At 37.4% G+C, this 24481-nt stretch overlaps 1 protein-coding gene across 4 annotated transcripts in view; it reads right to left on the reverse strand.

Annotated features, from left to right (window-relative positions):
• Positions 1 to 24481, reverse strand: part of PIK3C2G (phosphatidylinositol-4-phosphate 3-kinase catalytic subunit type 2 gamma) — a 469433-nt gene that overhangs the window by 92665 nt on the left and 352287 nt on the right. For all 4 annotated transcript variants that reach the window (XM_027767815.1, XM_006167334.3, XM_027767814.1 and 1 more), the window contains 2 exons: positions 10491 to 10647; positions 2185 to 2294 (listed from right to left, as the gene is read on the reverse strand). In XM_027767815.1, coding sequence (XP_027623616.1) covers positions 2185 to 2294; positions 10491 to 10647 — 267 coding nt within the window. The remainder of the gene's footprint in view (positions 1 to 2184; positions 2295 to 10490; positions 10648 to 24481) is intronic.

The following is a 24481-nucleotide window of genomic DNA, read 5'->3' on the forward strand; positions in this document are numbered from 1 at the left end:
TTTTTCAAGACCTGAAAAACCTGCCAGATTTCCCTAATGAATCTCGCGTGGTAGAATGAAAAAAACTAGGGCAGAAAGGTAATTTTCTCATCCCCCCCCCTTTTTTTTTTAACCAGAGGCTCTGCCTGGTATTGCTTAATCACATCATATACTTTCCAGTATTTCATTCTGGGAAAATCCAGACCAGAAAAATTGGAAACGTGGGTCCTAGCTCTGTTTCTGGCAATTTCTGTTAGCCATTAATTCTCGGGATCTCAGTTTTCTCAACTGAATATTTATTGTCAGGAAAAAAAAGAACTCTAAAGGAACTCCAACCTCTAATATTTTGTGATTCTGTCACATTGCTGCTGAACAAGAGCAGCCTTGCATGCAAGTTCATGAAACAGAAGTCTCTGCAATAAGTAAAACTCGCCAAGCATATAAAGCATTCCCATGAACCTTCGCTCTCACACTGGAATGGGGAGAGATTCCTCACTACATTCTGGAAGGAGAAGAGAAGGAAAAGTAAAACCTGGGAGAGGTTTTATTATAATTATTGTTTTCTTCTAAAGCATACATTCCATTAAAAAGAATATAATCTGGGAACCAGCAGTTAGCATAATGGCTATGTCGCTTGACTCCCATGTAGTCGACAGTGGGTCGTGTCCTGGACCCGGTGGCTTAAAACTCACGCCGGGCGAGTGTGCATGCATGCCCAAGATCCTGAGAGGAGAATGGAGAAGGGATTGCAGCGTGACCATGCCCCCTGGGGTGTGATTTCTCGCTTTCTGTCTCTCTGTTTCTCTCTGTCTGGTGAGCGCACACGCCCTATAGCGAAAAGCTCTCCAAAATAAATAAATAAATAAATAAATAAATAAAATAAAAATTAAAAAAAGAATATAATCTGTGTTTATAAATTTCCAGTTGAAAATATTGGAACAACTATAGATTAAATTTAAATGAGATTCTTTAAGAGGACACAGGAAATAAAGAATGCTTTATGTTTTTATACATTGACTAGTTATTAGGATAATAATTATAACTAACATTTATTGAGCACCAAGAACCTGCCAGGGATTATAGTAGTTCTTCAAAGAAAAAAGTTCAAAAGGATTTTTATTTTTTGGAGAAGTTTTTTTTTTTGTTTGTTTTTTGTTTTTGTTTTGTTATAGGGTGCGTGCACTCGCCAGAAAGACAGAGAGACAGAAAGCGAGAAATCACCCCCCAGAAGGGATGGCCACGCTGCAATCCCTTTTCCTCCATTCTCCTCCAGAGATACTGGGCACGAATGCACACGCACTTGGCATGAGTTTAAGCCACCAGGTCCGGGACTCAAACCGTTATCGACTACATGGAAGTCCAACAACATAGCCATTATGCCAACTGCTAGTTCCCTGAGGAATTTTTTTTTTTTTTAAGAGAGAGAGAGATTTTTGTTATAGGGCACATATGTTTGCCAGACACACAGAGAAAGACAGAGAGATAGAAGTGAGAAATCATCTCCCAAGTGGAATGATTATGCTGTAATCCCTTCTCCTCCACTCGGGCACACATGCACACATGCCTGGTGTTAGTTTTAAGCTTCCGGGTTCGGATTAGAACCATGGTTGACTACTTGTGAGTCCAGCAATGTTACCATTATGCCATCTGCTAGTCCCTCAAAGGGATTTTATATTATAAAATGCATTCCTTTTGACAATGATTTGGAGCCTGATTGATATTCACCGTATTTTGTCTAAACTCTTTCCTTCATATACATTAGCATTTTCCTAGACTTGCTTAATGAAAAATAAATGAAATATAGAAGACAGTCACAGGCCTTTGATCAAATATTCTAATATTTGTATTGTTTTACAGATAAAAGTAGTGAGTCCATATCTCATCATAAATCTTTTTCTAAATTGTTTTTTGGATATAGTTCAACTAGAACAACCAATTTATTTGTGTCAGCCCTTGCTCTTGTCAATGACCTCTTATTGAGCAATCTGTTAGATGAAGAGGCTGGTTAGCAAACAGTAGCATGCTATAGACTAAGGCCTTCTGCTAGGCATGCACATTGCTCTCTTTCTGTTCTTTGGAAAAGAATGAGCTCTAGAAATGATTGTTTTATGCTAAAGACTGGTCAACTTGCAGTGATCTCAACTGTGGAACATTTGCCTGTGCTCATGCATGCATGAACACTCACACAATCACAGCTCATCTTACCTGGTAAAATGACTTGTTGCTTCCAGGTCTGTGTCTTGTGGACGAAGATTATTATACACGTATTTCAGATCCTGGATTCCAGTTAGCTCAGGCAATCCTGCATGTAGCATCTTAATAACAATAAGAAAACGAACATAGATCTCAAAATCAAAACACAATAAATGTAGATAAAATCAAATTTGCTTCATTAATTCAACTGATAGACATATAAGTTTGCATGGCAGTGCCTTTCAATTTGTATATGAGGATACTCCAAAAAGTTTGGGGGAAAAATGAAATTAATGTATGAGTTTATCTTGATAAAAAAATATTTTTGAAATCCATGCATTGTTTTCTCTTTCTTTTTTTCTCTTTTTTTCTTCTGAACTTTGCATGTATTCATCAGAAAGAGAAGACAGAGAGCAGAGACAGAGAGAGAGGGCAAAATCACTCCCCACTGGAGTGTGGTCACATCGCAATCCCTTCTCCATTTCTCCATCCTGTCGAGATTTGGGGCATACAAACATGTGTCTGGTACGTTTTTCAAGTTCCTGCAGCCACTGTTCAAACTGCTTGGGCAGCCATCATAGATTTTTTCATCATGTACACTTTCCTTGCACTTCTTGAAGATCCTTCATACATGAATAAATATAAGTTCATGTTTTTTAACCTCCCCTATTTAGCAGTAGGAGCAACAACAACAAAAATGTAAAGAACCATTATAAGTGGCAAAGTGCTTATAGATGAATAATTCAGTTGTACTCTCATCATAAACCAGAGAAGTAAACACGATCATTTTATTATTCTTACGTCAGTATTTCTGGATCTATAATTTACAGCCTGAGTGATCTTGAGAAAGTCCTGTAACCTCCTTGAACTTCCATTTTCTCAACTGTAAACTAGATTAAAAAATGTCCAATATGTTTTGAGAAAAACAAATAGCTAATGAATAAGACAGAGCTTTTATGTATTACAAAATAAACAAAAGTTATATAAGAGACACATTCAAATCAAAATATATAGAAACACAGAGTATAAAACTCTTCCCCTCTGTTTTTTAATCCTGTATTTTTTCATGACACAATGACTCACACTATAAGAATACATTTTCCCTAGTTAGATGGTGACTGTATCTATTAAAGATTGGTAAGATAGTGAAATCATTAAGGATTAAATTATACTGGTATAATGGGACCAGCTGTGGCATGGTGGTTGAGGCACTGGACCCAACATGACAGACTTCACAGTTCAAGTACTAAATCCAGTGGCTTGAAAAATACACCAGGCATGTTTGCCTGTGCACCCAAACTCCTGAAGGGAGAATGAAGACGTGATTGCAGTGGGCATCTCCCGGGAGGCTGATTTTCCACTTTCTCCTTCTTTCTGTTTCTCTCCTAAGAACCTATTCACTCCCTACAGCAAAACAAAACAAAACAACTTAAAAAATATTATACTGGTGTTTTTCTGCCAATCTTCAGAAAGATATTTTATTTATATTACAGTGTAGACTAAAATGTTAATATTCTTTTTATAGATAAACAAAATTCTTTGAGGAAAAAAAGTAGACCTTTCAGAAATAAATATGAACTATGAAAAAAAGGAGGAGGGGGGAGGAGAATAAAGAGAATGAGAAGGCGCTCAGACCACAAAGACTAAGGTGAAAAGGTATCTTCTGTTAAGGCACCACTCTACTAAGGAGTTAAGACTACTATTCATCCTAACCCTAAAGGATAAAGTGAGAATGTTATTTTGGAGGATTGGTGATGTCATGATTGACTTGGTGAAATTCAATGAGAAGAAGTGGTTTTGAAACTCTTCTTCTTTCCTGTCCTCTGTACCCAGGATGAGAAAGCAGCAATGCAAAGCAGAGCAGGATGCCCTCAGTGTATTCACAGAAGGAAATCCCGACGGCTTTCTGAAGCACAGACTATCATGGAGGTAAGCAGAAGAGGTGGGGGTGAAAGGCAAGTAGCATGAGATATTTGAATGATATTAAAGATTTCATACTTTCTCCAAAGGGCAGGAGAAAGCTCTTAAGAGGAAGAGTGCTTTAACATGGGCGTGAATTGTGTTTTAGAAAGACTATTGTGGTTTTGTATGGGAAATGGATTGAAGTGGGGTCAAAAAAAAAAAAAAAGACTAGACTAGGAGATTGGTTAGAAATGGAGATAAGTGATTGGATTTTAAATAGATGTATAAATTAGAGTTGAGAAAACTAGGTGATTGATTGGCTATATTGGGCAGGCTGAGAGGGCTCCAAAGCACACAGCTATAAATATAGATTTGGGAGTTATTAGTCCTGGAGAGTTGTCAACTTCCTTTCTTCATGGATGATCCATTAGCTTCTCAAATTTATTATATATAAATTTGAGCAAACTCTCTTCTCCTATATACTTTCCCTCCTGTGTCTCATTCCATGTTCTCATTTGTACTTCTACTACTATCTAACAAAACATTCATATATTCTTTGATTCCCTATTTTTTTCTTTTTGCTAGAGGACACATACATTCACCAGAGACAGGGAGAGGGAGAAAGCTCCCCTTATGGGGTATGGTCAAACTACAATCCCTTCTGCTTCATTTCTCTGTCCTGTCAGGATTTTTCTGGGTATGCACATATATGTGCCTGGCATGTTTTTCAGGCTGCTAGGGTCAGGACTTAAACTACATGTTGATCATGTAGGATCCAGCTCTGTTAACCATCATGCCCTAGGGCCAGTCCTGATTCTTTCTTTTTCTTGATTACCATCATCAATTGCTTAATTAAAGAAAAGTACCTCAACAAATTCTTATATTATTTCCCCCTTTCAATTGCAGTTATCATTGTCCTAGTTCAGCTCATCGTCATTTGTCTAAGTTTTTAGAATAACTTTTTTTCTTGCTCTCCAATCCCTATATCTTTAACCACATAATCCCTGAGCTATTTGTCTGAAATCCAAACAGGATAATAGTACTTTCTTTATTATAGGTAAACACATGTCTAGTTTCTTAAGTGTCTATGCACTAAGCTCTAAAATCCTTGTTCTGGTCATAAATTTAACTGCAACCTATCACTCCAACTTTTCCTTGTTTTTTTTTTTTTTTTCTTTTGAGAGGTTTTTGCTATAGGGCACGTGTGCTTGCCAGAGAGACAGAGAGAGACAGAGAGAAAGAAAGAGAGAAATCACCCCCTGGGAGGATGGTCACACCACAATCCTTTCTCCTCCATTCACCTTTCAGGATCTTGGGCACACACGCACATGCACTTGGCGTGAGTTTAAGCCACTGAGTCTGGGACTCAAGCCGCAGTCGACTACATGGGAGGTCAACAACATAGCCATTGAGCTAACTGCTGGTCCCCAACTTTTCCTTCTTTTTGTTTTATTTTTAATGCATTATTTTTTAATTTAAAGAAAAACAGTTTTTGCGTTTTTTTCTGAAACATTTTTTTAAAAATTAATTAGTTTACATTATTCCCTAAGCATCATCACAGCATACAAAATGTGATTTCCCATCCAGAATATTCAACTTTTCTTTCTACAGAGATCTCCCTTTCTTCTACAGACTAGGTACACTGGATCATCTCCATTTCCGACATAGTCCTCCCTGAAGCATCACTGATTCTCTTGATGAGACTTAATTACTGCTTTCTTTGCATAGTGATCATATCTTCATTCTATTGCTTCCACAGTACTTATTGCTTCTAACTTTTACAATATTTCATTCTTATGTATGTCTGTCACATTCGATTTTAAGTTCTCTGAGAACAGGAACTGGCTTTACTCGGTGCTGAAAGCACATGGTGCTTTGTGAACACAGCGATGAACTGCTTATTGACGGGTTTATTCTGAAAAACGAGTCCTTATGCAGCTCTGTTACTATGCAAGCATCTCAGAGTGCACGTATACAAAGCGAGATGGTACACCTTTCTATGCGTGTGAGCTATCTGATATAGCCTATTGGGGTCTGATAGAGAGATCATCATATAAGCAGTCCATTATTGATCGAAATGTCATGTGCCACATTACTGCAGTTGGAACTTAGTGAATGTCTGTGAAGCAATGAGTACAGGAATGAATAAATCAATAATGCATTAACAGAATACTTCATGCTATCAGGCATTGAAAACACACAAGTACCACATTCGACATTGACCACTAAATTTAACAAAATCTGTCATAGGAAGACACAGCAACTAGAATCTGGATTACGGTAATCGTATCAGTTCTGTATTTAGAAATCTAGAGACATCTGTGTGCTTATTGAGGCAAATATCTTTTTAAATCACATCATGACCATTCATTTTTGAAAAACAGTCTTCTTTCCTTGGGTCTGAATCACTTTCCAGTTTTTCTGGATACCCTGAACTCACTAGTTAGGATTTAAACATTTCCTTAGGACATGAACCCTGTACTTAGTCCTTCCCCACACAACACACACACACACACACACACACACACACACAGCTTCCAAGTCCAAACTGTTTCACACGAGATGATCCTAGCTTTCTCCCCATCACATTGCTTACTAAAGGTAACAAGTGCCTCGTCCACCCTTAAGGATGTGATCCAATCCTTGGAGAGCGACTTTGGGTGCTGTGATTGCCTGTTACAGAGCAGCATGGCCTTACGTCTAGGTCCACTTAGCGAGGTCTGTTCTCTGAGCCACAGTAACATAGTTAAAGTGCCTCCTAGCCTAGACTGCATGAGCCTTTAATTGTTGCAATAGGAAAAGGAAGGGGTGACCAGAATGGATAATGAATAGTTACAGGTAGTGAAGAGACAAAGTCCCTTCTGTTCTCCTCCCACTAAGCCCAAATCTATTTTGATAATTATGCTTAGACAAGCAGATACTCTTCACCACAGAGAAAGATTTCTGCTGGGAAATATCTGATATAATAATGGGTATGATAAACATTTTAAACTGGGTGAATGGTCCCTGTGTTATTTGGGATCCTTCCATAATAGTTGATATTGATTTTTTAATGAGAGAAAAGCTGATGAAATGCAGGCTTTTATGTTGGTGAACTCAGGCAGCAACACTCTCAAGTCTCCTACAGATGTTCTTTTTAAGCAAAATGGGAATTTCATGGATTATTTTGCCCTGCTTTTCCCCAGAGTAAATAAAAAGCACTGCAGATATCTGGAAACAGGCTGCTCTCCATGGAGGATGAGCCATTAACTCCATATTAGACCCACCAAATGCTTCAGGATCATAATCCTGGGGACTGACCATTCACAGAAGATAGAATTTATGAGCCATGTCAAGTATTTCTCAAGTTGTAACTGGGTCATGGCATAGTAGGTGGAATTATTTTCAAAGAATTTAACACAACCAGGAGAGAACTGAGAGAAAGATAGACTACCTAGATGTAGAGAAAATTATTTTCCACAAACTTGAACTCAAGTTTTTATCTTATAAGAATCTATGGCAGAGCAAGTGTGGCTCTGAAACCTTAACTAAATGCTATGATTAGCTACTGTCCCATAAGATGTATGCTTGAGAAGAAGAAGAGAATTAAGAAACAAATGACTAGCAACAGGCTAACGCTGCTTTTATATATATATATATACACACACACACACACACATATGGGATCATGGGGAAAGTCATGACACATTTTTGTATAGAAAAATGTAGAAAGATATGTCATGACTTTCCTGATGACAATATTTATTCATTAGTTTAGTTGGTTCATATCACTTCAGATCTGTATTTCTGTGACAGTCTAAATCTAAGATTATATGGTTAATCTGAATTCGTGGATCCACTACCAAATTTTTTACTTACCCTAAAAGAACTGAAATATTAGAACATAGGGAGATTCTTAATATACTATATACCATCAATAGCAGGTTTTAATATTATTTATAAGAAATTATTTTAATATTTGTGAATAAAATACCATGTAACTACTTCTTTTAGATAAAGTAATATTACAAAATTTCTTCCATGATCGATTACTAATATTTGACTCATATGCAGATTTTAAAAATGGTATGTAGACAAATTTATTAAACAAGAACAAAAAGTCTACCAATAGCTTCTGAATCTATTTTTTTTTCCACAAAGATGATTTCTTATATAATTTTAACAAACTCAATTGTCATAATTTTAGTGTCACCTAAGATATGGCAAATACCATATCGCTATTTTTCTGCTTTGGGTTTATTTTTGAAGTGCCTGCGGCTGTTTAAAGCAGTTATTAGAATTTGTTACTACTCTGTATACAGTTATTTATAGCATTATTGACAGATATGCTGGATATCTCAGTTACTTGTGTAGATGAATTTTATCTTCCTTATTAAAGTGAAAATTCTAGGTCTCTGGCTGATTCTCACATGTTAATGTATCCTCTATCTATCTGGCATGTAATCGGCTCCCAAGAGCTCATGGACTTGTGGGATAGAGACTGCTAGGAATCAGAGGAACACTAGAGTTGATAGCAACTGAATAGCTACTCCGTAAGCACAGGCAAGGTCACAGACTTCTGAACTTGTAGCTTTAAGTGTCTTCGTACACAAAGGATATGTTTACAATATTTTTAGAAATCCTTATTTCTTCCTGACAGAAAGGGAAGAAGTAAGTTAAAATATTTAAAGTGTGTGAAATTAAAATCCAGACAAAATATTCATTTCAACTAAGTTAATATTTACTCAGCACTACCCAACAGAACTTTTCTTTTTTTTCTTTTTTTTTTTTACATTTTTTATTTCATTTTCTCTTTTACATTCAATCACATTACAAACTGAATATTTCAACATGTGAATGTTTCTCTCTATTCCAGTTGATAAAACTATAAAAATATCTTCAACAGATAATACCATATTTCTTTGTCCTATTAATGTTTTGCCTATTTTTCTTCTAAATGTCCTTCCTCAGACTCTACTCTTTTACACACTCTATATCTGGTATTTACCTACAGTTACTGTGTTTCTATATCTTTTTTTTTAAATTTTTTATTATCATCATAATCTTCTTTATATTACATTGGATTACATATAACTTTACAGTGTATCCCAACAGAACTTTTCTGCAATGACATACGTTTTATATCTGTGTGGTCCTATATGTTGCCACCAGCCACATGGCTGTTGAGAATTTGAAATGGGACTAGTGAGATTGAGGAACTGAATTTTTAGTTTATTCAATATGGATTAATTTGAATGTAAAGAAATACACATGACTAAAGGTACTACTTTGGACAGTACTCTCATACATTCGCAAGAATCTAGTAACATAAGAATTCTAGCAAGAATCTAATAACATAAACTAACTGAACACTGCTACATGATAGATACTGTGCTAAGTGTTTATATGAATTATGTACTAGGGTTATTATGAAATTTAAATGAATTAATTCACATGAAGCACTTAGCACAGTGGCTGGCCCATGCAAAGTATTCATTATTAGGTTGTTTACTCATGAACCTTACAAGGTAGATGCTATTATCTTCATTGACTAGATAAGGGAGAACAGAGTCTTTTTGGGGTTAAGTAACTTGCCCTGAGGAATGTAGCCAGTGAAATGCCAAAATAGGATAGGGATTCTCAGCCACCAATCCTGTGCCCTTTAACAACATCTAGTAGAATTATTGTTACATCAAAGCTCTAAATCAGTTGTTCTTTATTGGCTCCAAACCCCATACTGATAGACCCACAGTATATTTCTCTCCTACAGATCCTGTAGTTGTGAGGGTAAAGGTGGTGCCCAAAGAAATCATCACTCCTTCTCCCAGAATATATTTCTATCAGGTCCCTTGTCCCATGTCCTGCATACCTGACTTCCATCTCTTTGAATCAGACAATGGAATGTATCCTCAAATTCTCCCTAATTGGCCAACAGAGAATGTCTTTGATCATGACTCATTAGACTCGATGTATACACTAAATATTCTCTGAGTTGCTAGAAAGTCACTGTACATTTTTCAGCTTGCTTCTTAATCTGGAAAATAGGCCAAGATTGGAACAGAGAGCCAGGAAAGGTCCTTCTGGGGTTTACATCACTAGGTTGCCATGATATGTAATTGAGATGGTGTTTTGAAAAATCCCAATACATAATATAATTGAAGTATCAATTATTTTCTAAAGTACTGTCCTTGAACCTTAGTCAGACCATGCTGGGATAGTCCCAGCATCAATATTATTGTGAACAGGAATGTTGGAGACAATAACTGTGAATTAACGTACTGAATTATTAAGAAACATGTTTATAAGCTGTACAATGGTACATTCCTTTCCGTTTTGAATAGCTCTTTGGGGAACTCCAAACCATTAGCAAAAACAGATGACTGAGAGCAAGACATAAATGAAGCTTATTATTTTTCTTATTTTCTCAAGGGACTTACCATTTCTAGCAGGTTCAGGAGCAGTCGGCTATGCTTTCTGACAATATTATAAGCTCGACAGCAAAGCTCCACAAAATCTTGGAAATGCTGTGGGTTCTTCCCACCCTCTGTAATGAAGTACTCCATCTCTGAAGTAAAAATAAAAGGAGCTCGGTCCCTGTGAACAGAAAACAAGAGCAAGAGCAATCATGAACAGGAGAAGAAATGCTTAGGAGAATTAAATTAGTGAGTTATGACAATTTATTTACATTTGAATTTTCTTGTTATTTTCTCTGTACTCTAATGGATGAAACTGCTTCATTGTGGGACATAGGGAGAATCTTACTATTGTAGGCTTTGAATAGTGGGACTGCAACAGAGAGGAAAGGTTATTTTACAAAGTCAACCTTCATTGTCTCAAATATCTAATTCCAAATTACACTTGGGTAAGACTATTAGCCATTAAAAATATTATATGGGCCCAATTAATAAGGTGATATTTATGCAAGAATTTTACAGAAAGTATATTTACCATTAAATATTATTTTTGAAGGTTTTTGCTATAGGGTACGTGCACTCACCAAAGATAGACAGAGGCAGAGAGACAGAAAGCGAGAAACCACCCCCTGGGGGGATGGACACGTCGCAATCTTTTCTTATCCATTCTCCTCCTGGGATCTTGGTCACACACGGACACGCACACGCACACGCACCTGGTGTGAGTTTAAGCCACTGGGTCCGGGACTCGAACCGTGGCCAGCTACATGAGAGTCCAGCGACATAGCCATTATGCTAACTACTGGTCCCTTTACTAATAAATTTTGAAATGATAGATCATGTGTTTGACATTACAGTATTTTTTAAAAACATTTAATTTTCCTTAGAAGGTATGTTGACTCGAACAAAGTTTTGGTAAAAGCTAAGCTATTGTAATGACAAGGTTTTCCAGAAGCCAATTTATGAAAATAAAAATACAATAAAATAAATAAATAAAGCTACCAATTAACTGCCATATGCTTAGTAAAAGAAAACAAATGTAGCTATATTTAATTTCATATTAGACTCAGTAAAAGTATTGATCATAAAGGAGGAATAGGAGCAGGCTATGTTATTACATAAATAATTCCACCCCCTGTAGTCTCATGGGTAGAAAAACAGGAAAACAAAGGACCAGAGAGAAGACAGTCCTGTTTTCTCCCAAACTGTCATATTTTTCTCCTGTGATTCAAAGTATAGACAGGCCTGAGATGAAGAGTTAGCACTTGCAACAGGGTCTAGAGGGAGGATGGGAAATACACCTCTTTGATGAGGCCTCACTCAACTGAATGAGAGCTGCGGTGAGACAGTTTTGATACCAGTTTTACCTAAACTCTCCTAGAAGCATCTGAGATGAGAATTTAGTTCTGGGTAAGAAGTTATTTAAAAATAAAGATTTTTTGAATGAATTAAAATCAAATTTGACCCCAGTAACCTAGATATAAGCAAGATTAGACCGAGTCATAATTGAAAAAGGTCACAGATTATTGGTGGGGCTGCTGAATTATTTTTCAATAATACAGAGTAATTTTGTTCTCTATTGTAGCTATGCTTAGGTATTTTAATAAAAGTATAATAGAGTAGAAAATCCCACTAATCTCTTAGTTAACGAGACCTTTCAGAAATAAGGATATTCATATCAGAAAGCCATGACTCGGGCATTTTTGGCTGATCTGGGAAGTGAACTGCAACAGCTGTTGAAGTATTTTAAAGAAAATAAATAATCTGACTTTATTTGGCTGTAGTTATGCTATTTATTTAAAAATTTATTAAGAAATTTTACACTGTGTTCCATGTTACCACTGAATGTCCAATTGAGATGCTTTACATTCATTCATTCATCCATTCAACAAAATTTATTGAGCACCTATAGTGAGGAGTTTTTTAAACATCAATGTATTCTTAGGTTGTAGAATTAATGTAATATAGTCTATCTCTGAAGTTTAAGTATTACTTACATATCTGAGGTATAAAGTGGTTATAGCAAGAGAAAAGATTTTGGAAATTATTTGCTCTTTCTGGGTCTATGCCATTGTTAGACTTTGAATGGAAAAATTTCTCATTTATACCTGTATAAATATACTATGGAAATTTTTTCATTGTAATTATTCTACTTTTTCTCCTCCTAGACTAGCGGTTTTATCATTGTTTACCTACTAGTCTTTCTTCTGAGCCTTTTTCATGCATTTCCCCCCACCTCTGGCCACATTTCTCTCTCTTTCTCTCACTGGATGCCCTAACACTGCCTTAGAGTTCAGGATTAAAAAATTTTTTTTTGCATGAAATCTTCCCTAAGTAACCTATCTCTTGCTAGTAGTTCTTTGTTTGTTTGTTTTTTTTTTTTCTTCGTTGACCTATATGATTTTCAAGGGAAGAGGGAACATTCCGTCTTTCCTTCAGATAGTCTTAATATCTGATAGACTGTTTTGATGGTGCCCTGTTACATGCAACAGTGCAACAATAACCGGCTCACACAGTGAGAAGCTTGCGATCATTTAACATTTATGTGGGAGACTCATGACAACTAACTTATCTGCTACCATTCTATCATTGTGTTGTCAAAGTTCATCTTTTTACATATTAATTTGTGACTGGTCTTCCTCTAAAGTAATAACTCCATGAAAATGCTGAGAATGAGCGTTTTATAGATTTCTAGCAGAAGTGAGAAATAAGTTAGTTGTTTAAAAATGTATATATGCTTGGGGAACCAGCAGTTAGCGTAATGGCTATGTCGCTGGACACCCACTTAGTTGACCGTGGTTCGTGTCCCAGACCCGGTGGCTTAAAACTCACGCCGGGCGCGTGTGCGTGCGTGCCCAAGATCCCGAGAGGAGAATGGAGGAGAAGGGATTGCGGCGTGACCATCCCCCCTGGGGGGTGATTTCTCGCTTTCTGTCTCTATGTCTCTCTCTGTCTGGCGAGCGCACGCGCCCTACAGTGAAAATCTCTCCAAAAAAAAAAATGTATATATGCTTGGAAATTTAAGGATATTTATATTAAAAATAAGCAATGGTTATTAAAAAACAAATTCAGTCAATATGGGAAATAGTAGGACAATTAATAACTTAATGTGTGCTAATTACTTTTGCATGAAGTTCCTTTGAACCATACCATACCTATAATTGTATATAAAGTTATTGGGTCATCATCATTAAGCATTTACAAATTGTCATTGCACCAAAGATACACAGAGTTTTGGGGTATGTTTCTGCCCATTTCATGACTTGAAGTTAGTAAGACACATGCCCAAAATGTTAGAGAGCTATAGTTATGCTTAAGAACTATTTATTGAGCATCTGTAATAGATATGTATACAGCTTTTAGATGAGGTTAAAGGTATTTTTAAAAGTGGTATGTTAAAAACATAAACTTACTGAGTAATGGCAATAGTGTTTAGAAAAGATTGCTCAAGGGACCAGCAGATGGCATAATGGTTATGTCACTGGAATCTGATGTAGTTGACTGTGGTTCAAGTCCCGGACCTGGTGGCTTAAAACTCATGATAGTCATGTGTGCATGCATGCCCAAAATCCTAAAAGGAGACTGGAGGAGAAGAATTAAGGCATGACCATCCCCCTGGGGGGTGATTTATTGCTTTCTGGTGAGTGTATGTTCCCTATAGCAAAAACTTTTCTTTAAAAAAAGATTGCTCAAGCTATAATATGAAGTTTGAAACAGAATGTATATGGAGATCAGATAAGACTTTTTTCAGAAATTCCATCTTTTGGAAGGAAAGTGAGAAAGCATTCCCCAGGGGGAATAGCCACATTGCAATTCCTTCTGCTCCATTCCCTCCTCAGGATTTTGGACACACACACACACACACACACATAGCATGTTTTCCAAGCCACCTGGTCCAAGACTTGAACCAACAGTCAGCCATGTAGGATCCAGTTCCCTTAACCACCATGCCACCTGCTAGCCCAAAAAGTTTTGATCTGATCTGCTAACAGCTTATATTAAGATTCTGTCCTGCAGATATGGAGAAGTGGGAAGACCTAAAAAATACCTTGAAGAAAAAAATCAAGAGGACTTCATGTTGGTTTAGAATTGGAGGAAAAAATAGGTGCAAAAAAAAAAGCTTTACATTTTTTTTTCCTTGTGTAGGAGGAAGACTGTGGTGCAACAGCTCAGCTTGGAGCTCCAGTTACATTTGAGGTGCCTTTTGAGACGTATAAAAGGACATGACAGTGAAGATACCTGTTTCTGAACCACAGAGAAAGATCCAGGCTGGAGGAAAAATTTTATGAGTCAAATTTCTGCTTTTGGAAAGATGAAGTAGGTCTATTTTTTCTTGTTCCTCCCACTGAGTTCACTAAAATCCATGGAAATTATATATAAAACAAATGTAAGATGACTCCGAAAGGCACAGAGAAAAAGACAGACTGCCTAGGAATGTCAGCATGTAAGAAACAACATGGTGGTACGTTTTCCAGATTATTATTTTCTTTTTGCCTTATACATTCCAGACAGGGAGCTGAAGCAGGCAATCCAGAAATACAGTTGCAGGCAATAAAGTCTACTCTCTCTAGCCAAAGGTCCCAAAGAGGCAGACTAACAAGACCAAAAACTTCTAGTCATTAACATCTATTTTATTCCAACCAAACATCAGAGAAGAAACTGTTCTCACTTCCCTGCTCCAATACAAGCAAAAATCAAGGTGGAGATATTAGACTTCCACTCCTACCAGTCTGTAATCAGGGCCTCACAGTCCTCGGCCAGGGTATTGGCAGAATATTGGGTGTTGGTGGAGGAAGAAGCATAAATTAATGGGACAGAATAAACAACACAAAAACAGACCTGCACAAAAATATGCCCAAATGATTTTTTCGCAAAGATGCAAAAGTAATTCAGTGGAGAAATGAGAGACTTGAACAGATGGTATTGGAATAATTGAACATCCATACACAAAAATATAAACCTTGACCTAAACCTCATACCTACTATGAAAATTAACTTCAAATAGATCACAGACTTAAATGTAAAATGTAAAATTATAAAACTTTTAGAAAAAGCATAGATGAAAATCTTTGGGACCTAAGGCCATGTAAAGAATTTTTAAACTTAAAAAACTTCTGTTCTGTGAAAAACAGTGGTGAATGGATAAAAAGGTAAACTACAGACTTGAGACATAATATTTGCAAATAACCTAGACTTGAGAGGTAGTATTTACAAATCACCTAGACAACCAATAAAGTAACCTTGACCTAAACCTCATACCTACTATGAAAATTAAACTTCAAATAGATCACAGACTTAAATGTAAAATGTAAAATTATAAAACTTTTAGAAAAAGCATAGATGAAAATCTTTGGGACCTAAGGCCATGTAAAGAATTTTTAAACTTAAAAAACTTCTGTTCTGTGAAAAACAGTGGTGAATGGATGAAAAGGTAAACTACAGACTTGAGACATAATATTTGCAAATAACCTAGACTTGAGAGGTAGTATTTACAAATCACCTAGACAACCAATAAAGTAACAGTATCTAGAATACATAAATCTTTGCAAAATATTTCAAAAAAATCAGTAATACAATTAGAAATGGGCAAAGATGTGAAAAGACATTTCATGGGAGAGGTGATACAGACAGTAAATAAGTACATGGAAAGGTGTTTGACATTGTTAGCCTCTAGGGAAATGCAAATTAAACCCACAATGAGCTATCATTAGGCACCTATCAAAATGCTAAATAAAAAATGAAAATACCAAATTCTGGTAAGAATGGGGAGAAACTAGATCACTGTATTGCTGGTAGAAATTTAAAATGGTACAGTCACTCTGGAAAACTACTTGGCAGTTTCTTTTTTCTTTTTCTTTTTTTTTTTTTTTTTGTAGAGAGATTTTTGCTACAGAGTGGGTGTGTTCACTGCAGGACAGAGAGAGAGAGACAGGAAGTGAGAAATCACCCCACCTCTCCAGGGGTGATGGCCATGCTACAATCCCTTCTTCTCCATTCTCCTCACAGGATCTTGGGCCCACATGTACACATGCCTCACATGAGTTTCAAGTCACTGGATCTGGGATTTGAACCACGGTTGACTATGTGGGAGTCCAGCAATGTAACCATTATGCCAACTACTGGTCCCCAAACCACTTGGTAGTTTCTTAAAAACAATAACAACATGCAACTACCGTGTAAGCCAGCAATTATACTTTTGGGCATTTATCTCAGAGACATGAAAACTTACATTTATACATTTATAGACACCTACATATGAATCTTTCTTTCTTTCTTTCTTTTTTTTTTTTTTTTTTCTTTTTTTGGAGAGGTTTTTGCTATAGGGCGCGTGCGCTCACCAGAAAGACAGAGACTGACAGAGAGACAGAAAGCGAGAAATCAGCCCCCAGGGGGGATGGCCACGCCGCAATCCCTTCTCCTCCATTCTCCTCTCGGGATCTTGGGCACGCATGCACACGTGCCCGGCATGAGTTTTAAGCCACCGGGTCCGGGACGCGAACCATGGTTGACTACGTGGGAGTCTAGCGACATAGCCATTATGCTAACTGCTGGTCCTATGTGAATCCATCTTAACAGCCATATTCATAATTGCCAGAAATCAGAGACAACCAGATGTCTTTCAATGGGTGAATAGTTAAATTGGTAAATCCATATCATGAAATATTATTTGTTATTATAGGTATATATCTTTGAAAAGAGAACAGTTTGCATAAATCTCTAGAAAATTATGTTTTATGAAAAAAGCCAATCCTCAAAAATTACATAGTGTGTGATTCCATTTCCATAACATTCTGAAACACAAGATAATTATAAAAATGGAGACTAGATTAGTTGTTGCCAGAGGATAAGAGTGGAGGGGGGCAATGAGAAGGACATGAGTGTGGCTACAAAATGGAAACATGAAGGATCCTGTGGTAATGAAACTGTTGGATATTTTTACTGTATCAATATTAATATTCTGGTTGTGATCACTGTCCTATAATTCTATAAGATGTTACAACTGGGGAACAACTATGAAAGGGTTCCTAGAACATCTTTGTATTGTTTCTAAGCAACTGTGTGTGAATCTCCAAAGATCTCAAATTAAAAGTTATTTTTATTAATTATCTTCTTTTTTTATATTTTTAATTTGCTATAGGTGGCATGTGCTTGTTAGAGAGACAGAGAGATAGAGAGTAAGAGTATGAGAGAGGGAAAATGAGAAAGCACACCCAAGAGGGGATGGCCATGCCACAGTCCCTTCTCCTCCATTCTCCTCTTGGGATTTTGGGCACACAGACACATACACCTAGTGTGTTTTTCAAGCTGCCATGTAGGATGCTAAATGCACAGTTGGCCATGTGGAGTCTAGCCACCTTAACCACTGTGCCACTGGCTGGTCCAAAATAAAAGTTTTGCACAAAAATGTGAGTCATCTGGATATAGACATCTGATAGAAACCTTGTAAACTGTAGAGTAAAAAATTTGGTGGAAACTATAGAGTGAGAAGAGAAAAGAGCTAAGATAAGCCTTATGGAATCTAACATTTGATACCATGATAGAAGGAAACCATTCTGAACTGAATACCTAGAAGGAGAGAAAAAAACAGAGAAGTATGGTGAGTTTCAGAAGACAAGAGAAGAGAATATTTTGATGAAGGAATAGTTAACACTGTTCAAATATGCAGATAAGTTAGGTAAGATGAGAAATGAATATTGTTAGACTTCATCCTATGAAGTTATTATTGATTTTATCAGGGAATGAAGAATGAAACCAGACTGAGTGCTTATGAATTGAAGGAGGTTGGGAAATGGAAGTCAAAAACTTATGGACAATCCCTTCAGAAAGTTTGTAAAGATAAGCAATATGGCAGAACACAGGAGGTTTTGAGACAAGGTTATTTAAACTTCAGAGAGACAAGCTTATTTTAAAAGATTATTTGAGAAAGAAAGGACAAATATGCAAGAAAAAATGAATGATTAATAATAGTATGCTCATCAGAAGATGGGAGGAAAATTACTACAAGGCACAGGTGGAGGGATTGACTTTAGAAAGGAAAGATTCTATTATAATAAATATGATGAAGTGCAGGTGCAGTTATAATTATGTTTGTATTTTATATTGGTTAGAAAAGCAGGCTCTTGGGTCAGCAGATGGCTTGCTGATTGAGGCATTGGATTCCCACATGGTCAACCATAGTCTGAGTTCCAGATTGGGTGGCTCGAAAATCACAACAAATAAATAGATAAATAAATAAATGTAAAAAAAGAAAATTAAAAAAGAAAAGAAGGAAATCAGTCTCTGTTCTGATGGGCTTTATTTTTTCAGTAAAATAGAAAGTATGGTTTCCTGTAGAAATTGGGAGTTGGGTAGATGAGAGCTGAGGTTTATCTTGAGAGGATAAAGAAGAAGTTGTCATGGAGAGTAAAACAGCGAGATGGCCCAGAAACGTAGTGCCTTTGCTGGGCCATGAAGATGGTCATTTGAACCTGGTGATGACAGGTTTGGTCTATAGTGTGACATTTTCTTCTGGCACTTGGCTGCTGTGGTGTAGCACACAGGAAACAGACGGGTTACAGCACATGCAATCCTCTTCTTTCACACTTCCATCATGATACTCTTTACCATAGCCTGTCTTTTCTAATTAATTTAAGTTCAAACTTTTCTTTTCTTTTCTTTTTCTTTCTTTCTTTTTTTTTTTAGACAGATTTTTGCTATAGGGCACATGTGCTCACTGGAGAGACAGAGAGACAGAAAGAGACAGAGACAGAAAATGAGAAACCACTCTCCAAGGGTAATGGCCATGCCACAAACCCTTCTCCTCCATTCTCCTCTTGGGATTTTGGGTACACACACACACACACATGTGCCCGACATGAGTTTAAGCTGCTGGGTCTGGGACTAAAACTGTAGTTGAGTATGTGAGAGTCCAGTGATGAAACCATTTTGTCATCTGCTGGTCCTTAAAATTTTCTTTAAAGTCCTGTTCATGTTACATTTTTTCTTGAAATCTCCCCAATATCACTGGCCCTCACAGTTGAAATGGTCCTATTCTGAAACATGTTATTAAGGGAATGGGCCACACGAGCTTACTGTGATGAATGAACCTTGCCATGGCTGAGGTGCCATATCCTTAAAAGGAGCAGTGATTCCTTTACTGAATTGTTCCTTAAATACAATATGTACATATTTTAAAAAGAGAGAATGATGGTCAAATTTTAAGTGTTGCACACATAAACTATTTAAAAAAAATAATTTTCAGAAGTAGCTTCCTGAAATGTGAATCACGAAGTCTACATAACATCACTGGGCTTCATCCTAACAGTACCGTGTGGTCCTTAGCCATCCTAAGTTCTGGAGACTAGGCCCTGGTGGGCTCCGAAGTTAGAGGTACATTTAATAAACATTTACTTTATATTAGCTTAACTATATTTATTACATATATGTGTGTGTGTGTGTATATATATTTAACTAAAAAATGAAGAGAGTGAAAATTCTGGTTGACTTTTCATTCAAGGAGAAAATACCCATAGACAGAAGAGTGACTTTGCTATTTTCACATTTGGTCTTAGATTCTACCTGCCTCTCACAGTGCATTCATCTTGCAAGACACTTGATTGTAGTTTTTAAAGATATGAGTTTAATATACATTAAAGCCATAATGTGAAATAACTATGTCATCTCATTCTAACTAAAGAAACAGCATCTTCTCGATGCTGGAGAGAGGACAGGTGGTAATGGGATAATTGAGAAATGGCAGTATCATGGCATCTTTGAATAGTTCTACTTCCTACTGCCTATGACTCTAGACAAGTTCTAGCCATGAACACATATCGTGTCATAGCTCTTCACTTGTAAAATAGAGAAAAATAATGGTACCTACCTCACAGAGTTTCTGTGAGGATTAATGAAGCTAATACATATCAAGTGTTTATGAGGCTTTAAAGGCTATTTTCAACTATTTCCTTCATAACCTGGTCACCGACCCTTAGGAATGCAGCACCATACTGCAGAGCCCTTACCCTGTGCCATGCCAGGGATGAGCTGCGTCAATCTCACAGCAAGGTGAGGAGAATCACATTTTCCAATATTGGTGATGGACGCAGGGGAGACGAAGATATAGACTGCAGAATGAAAAGATGGAACTTGATCAAGAATTCATGACAGTAGAATCTGTCTGCTGACCTCTGTGAACACAGACCTTCTTCCTTTTATAGCATAGCTCATGCAGGGTTTTACTTGAGCCCCCGATAAAGTCGAGAAATGCACGTATGCAAAGTTTGGTACCAGTTTCGAAAGACTGGAGTGTTTGAAGAATGTATGTGTATCCTGATCTGAAATGTGGGAATCTGTGGCACCTTTTGTTTTTATTATTATTAAAATTAGTTTTGTTAATGTCAAATGTTTTCCCCCTGGGGAAATACAGTATTAAGAATATATTGTTTTAAAGATTTCTAAAAGTTACAGACTCTTCTAATAGTGAAGGTGATATCAGTATAAAGTAAGGGACTATAGAGTATATTAGGGAATGTTTAAGTTTACACTTTTTTCCTGATATCATTGATGACCTACATTTCAGAGAGCACATTTTGCTGTCCAACAGAAAGAACACAAGTCTCTTGTCTAATATTCGTGAGTTAATTGAGAAGGCAAATTTGGAATCTCCATTGGATAGCAGAGAATGTTGTATAATTAGAGCACACAGGAAACCTCATATGAGCACTATAATGAGAACATAAGGGTGCATGCACTATTACAGAAAAAACACTTAATGCCCTGTGAGCTCTCCAAGCTCTCGGCAATTATTAACTAAGGAGAGCCTCACCAATAATCTCTTAAGTGTAACTCATTCTTTTTTCCTGGTCCAGTCTCTTTTGTAAATGTACTGTGTCCAAAGTAAGACTCCTAGAAGTCCCTGATCTATATCTGCTTAATAACTTTAGATACTGACTCTGGAGGCCCTCTGAGGCTCAAATATATTACATCTCTTTGAAAAAGGTAGTTAAAACAGCCAGTTCTTCAAAACAGCCAGTCCCACTTTCCTAAGTCTAATATACTGGATCTGAATTAATAGTAGATCTGGATTTCATGAGGAAAGGAAAGAGACTGGTCAGAAGAGGCTGGTCAGATGTTCTGAATCTCCTTTTTCTTTTTTTTAAGAGAATTTTTGCTATAGGGCGTGTGAGCTCACTGCAGAGACAGAGAGACAGAAAGCTAGAAATCACCCCTTGGGGGATGACCATGCTGCCATCCCTTCTCTATTCTCCTCTTGGGATTTTGGGTATGCACACACACATGCTTGGGATGATTTTTAAGCCACTGTGCTCAGGACTGTAGTTGAACTGTAGTTGAAGATGTGTTTTTTTTTTGTTTGTTTGTTTGTTTTCCCTTTGAACTTGAGTTCAGGGGAAAGTGCATAGGTCTGTTTGGTATAGAATTCTAGTCTATAGTTAGATCAGAAATTAGTCTGGACATGAGGAAAAGATTATCAGAGCTACAATGCTTGGGTAAATATAGGGCTATGGTTCACCTTTTAAGTAGGTGTTAGGGGGCCAGCAGGTGGCATAGTGTTAAGGTGCTGGACTCCTACATGGCTGGCTGTCGAGTCCCAGACCTGGTGGTTTAAAAATCACGCTGGGTGCTTGTGTATATATGTCCAAAATCCCAGAAGGAGAATGGAGGAGAAGAGATTGGGGCATGACCATCACCCCTGTGGGTGACTTCTCACACTCTCTCATTCTCTCTTACTCTCTCTGGCAAGCACATGCACCCTATGACAAAGACCTTAAAAAAATAAAATTAATAGGAGTTAGGTTCTCAATCAGGTTGAAGGTGAAAATTAAGAATAGCCCAAGTTAACTAAAAAATCATTTAAATCACCTATAGCATTACCATAGGCATGATCAAATTTTATCAGGCTTTAAAGGGACACTATTTTTTACTAAGTTAATACTGTGACTTTTTCCCCAGTAGTAGAAGCAGGGGACCATTTCCCTAGTTGGATACCAGTTGAATGTTTAGGAGACGCCTATAGTCTTTTCTAAAAACTGGATTTAGACTCAGTTCTAGGAGGTGCTTATACTGACAGGGACTTTGTACCTTAGACCGTCTGAGCACTTGTGTCTTCCATCATGAGCTTACTTTGTTCACAATGGACATAGGCTCACTGAGTGTGAGAAGGTAGACAACTTATACTATTAAACTTGTTCTCTCTTCTCCTTTCCCCTCTCTCTTTTCCTCTTTTATCTTTTTCTCACAAACTCTTCTTCCCTCCTCAATCATTCCTCACTTTTTTAATCTAAATATTGCAAAGTCTCTCTTTGAAAAGAATTCAGGTTTCTTATCAGAGAAACCGTCTTTACCTGTATGGGCGTGAGTGGGTAAGTATAAGAGAGCTATTCAAAAAGAACCAGGCAATAAAACACTGAAGAATGTTAATGTGGAGAAGAAGAGGGAGAAATGGTAGAAGATGGGAATAACAACAACGAGAAAAACCCTGTGGTTTTTTGTTTGTTTGTTTGTTTGTTTGCAGTAATCTACATGACATACTCTAAAATCCAAGGTGCTATTCGGACGCTTAGTGTAGTTTGACTGGGATTGACTTTGTGGCTGGTGGAAGGCTTAGTGAAACATTTCAAAACAGTCCCAAGTCTCAGATTCCCACATGTAGAGTGACCATCACATAAAAAAAAAAATTCTCGGTAAATTTTCTGTTTGAGTAATAAAATATGACAGGTTCTTAATACTTTTTTTTTCCTTTTTTTTTGAGAGGTTTTTGCTATAGGGCGTGTGCGTTCGCCAGACAGACAGAAAGAGACATAGAGACAGAATGCGAGAAATCACCCCCCAGGGGGAATGGTCATGCCGCAATCCCTTCTCCTCCATTCTCCTCTCGGGATCTTGGGCACGCACGCACACGCGCCCGGTGTGAGTTCTAAGCCACCGGGTCCCGGAAGCGAACCGCATTCGACTACGTGGGAATCCAGTGACATAGCCATTACGCTAACTGCTGGTTCCCCTTAATACTTTTATCTTCAGAAAAATTGAACTTACTCAGGTCAAGGAAAGTAAACTTGATGACATTTTTAGAATGATCCTTCAGTGTATTGATCTTGAACATCTATGTTAGATGCTTAGGACACCAAGATGTCCTTAGCACTCATAGTAGGAGAGGTATTGAAAGAGGTATTTCTTTTTAGAAAACTTGTTTGAGATAAAGCCTGGTATGAGTAAAAGAAATCACAATTTAGTACACAATCAAGTGAATAACAGATCAATAAGACTCATCTAATTTCAAACAACATCAAGATAGTCATTAAAGCATATGGAGGGGACCAGCAGTTAGCATAATGGCTGTGTCGCTGGACTCCCATGTAGTCGACCGCGGTTTGAGTCCCAGACCTGGTGGCTTAAAACTCATGCAGCAAAAATACCTCATAAAAAAATGTGGAATATCATTAATACACATCTAGCATTTGGATCACTATGAACATTGTCCTGAACCTAGTGATTGGAGTAAAATGAAATTAAAATGTTAATGTTTAAAAAATTTTATTAAAGATGGTTTTAAACTGAGAAGATTTAGAATATAAATATTGTAATAATTGAATTAGAAATAAAACTTTAGGGGCAGTAGGTGGTGTGGTAGTTAAGGCGCTGGACTCTCACATGGTCTATAGTGGCTCAAGTCTCAGACCCGGTGGCTTGAAAATCACACGGGGCACATGTGCATACATGCCCAAGATCCCGGGAGGAGAATCGAGAGGGGATTACAGCATGGTCATCTTAGGGGCTGATTTCTCACTTTCCCTTTCACTGTCTCTCTCTGGTGAGCACACACATCTTATGACAAAAACCTTAAGGGAACCAGCAGTTAGCGTAATGGCTATGTCGCTGGACTCCCACGTAGTCGACCGCGGTTCGTGTCCCGGACCCGGTGGCTTAAAACTCATGCCGGGCGCGTGTGCGTACGTGCCCAAGATCCCAAGAGGAGAATGGAGGAGAAGGGATTGCGGCGTGACCATCCCCCGTGGGGG

Source organism: Tupaia chinensis, unplaced genomic scaffold, assembly GCF_000334495.1.
Source record: "Tupaia chinensis unplaced genomic scaffold, TupChi_1.0 Scaffold144702_1, whole genome shotgun sequence".
NCBI classification, from domain to species: Eukaryota; Metazoa; Chordata; class Mammalia; order Scandentia; family Tupaiidae; genus Tupaia; species Tupaia belangeri.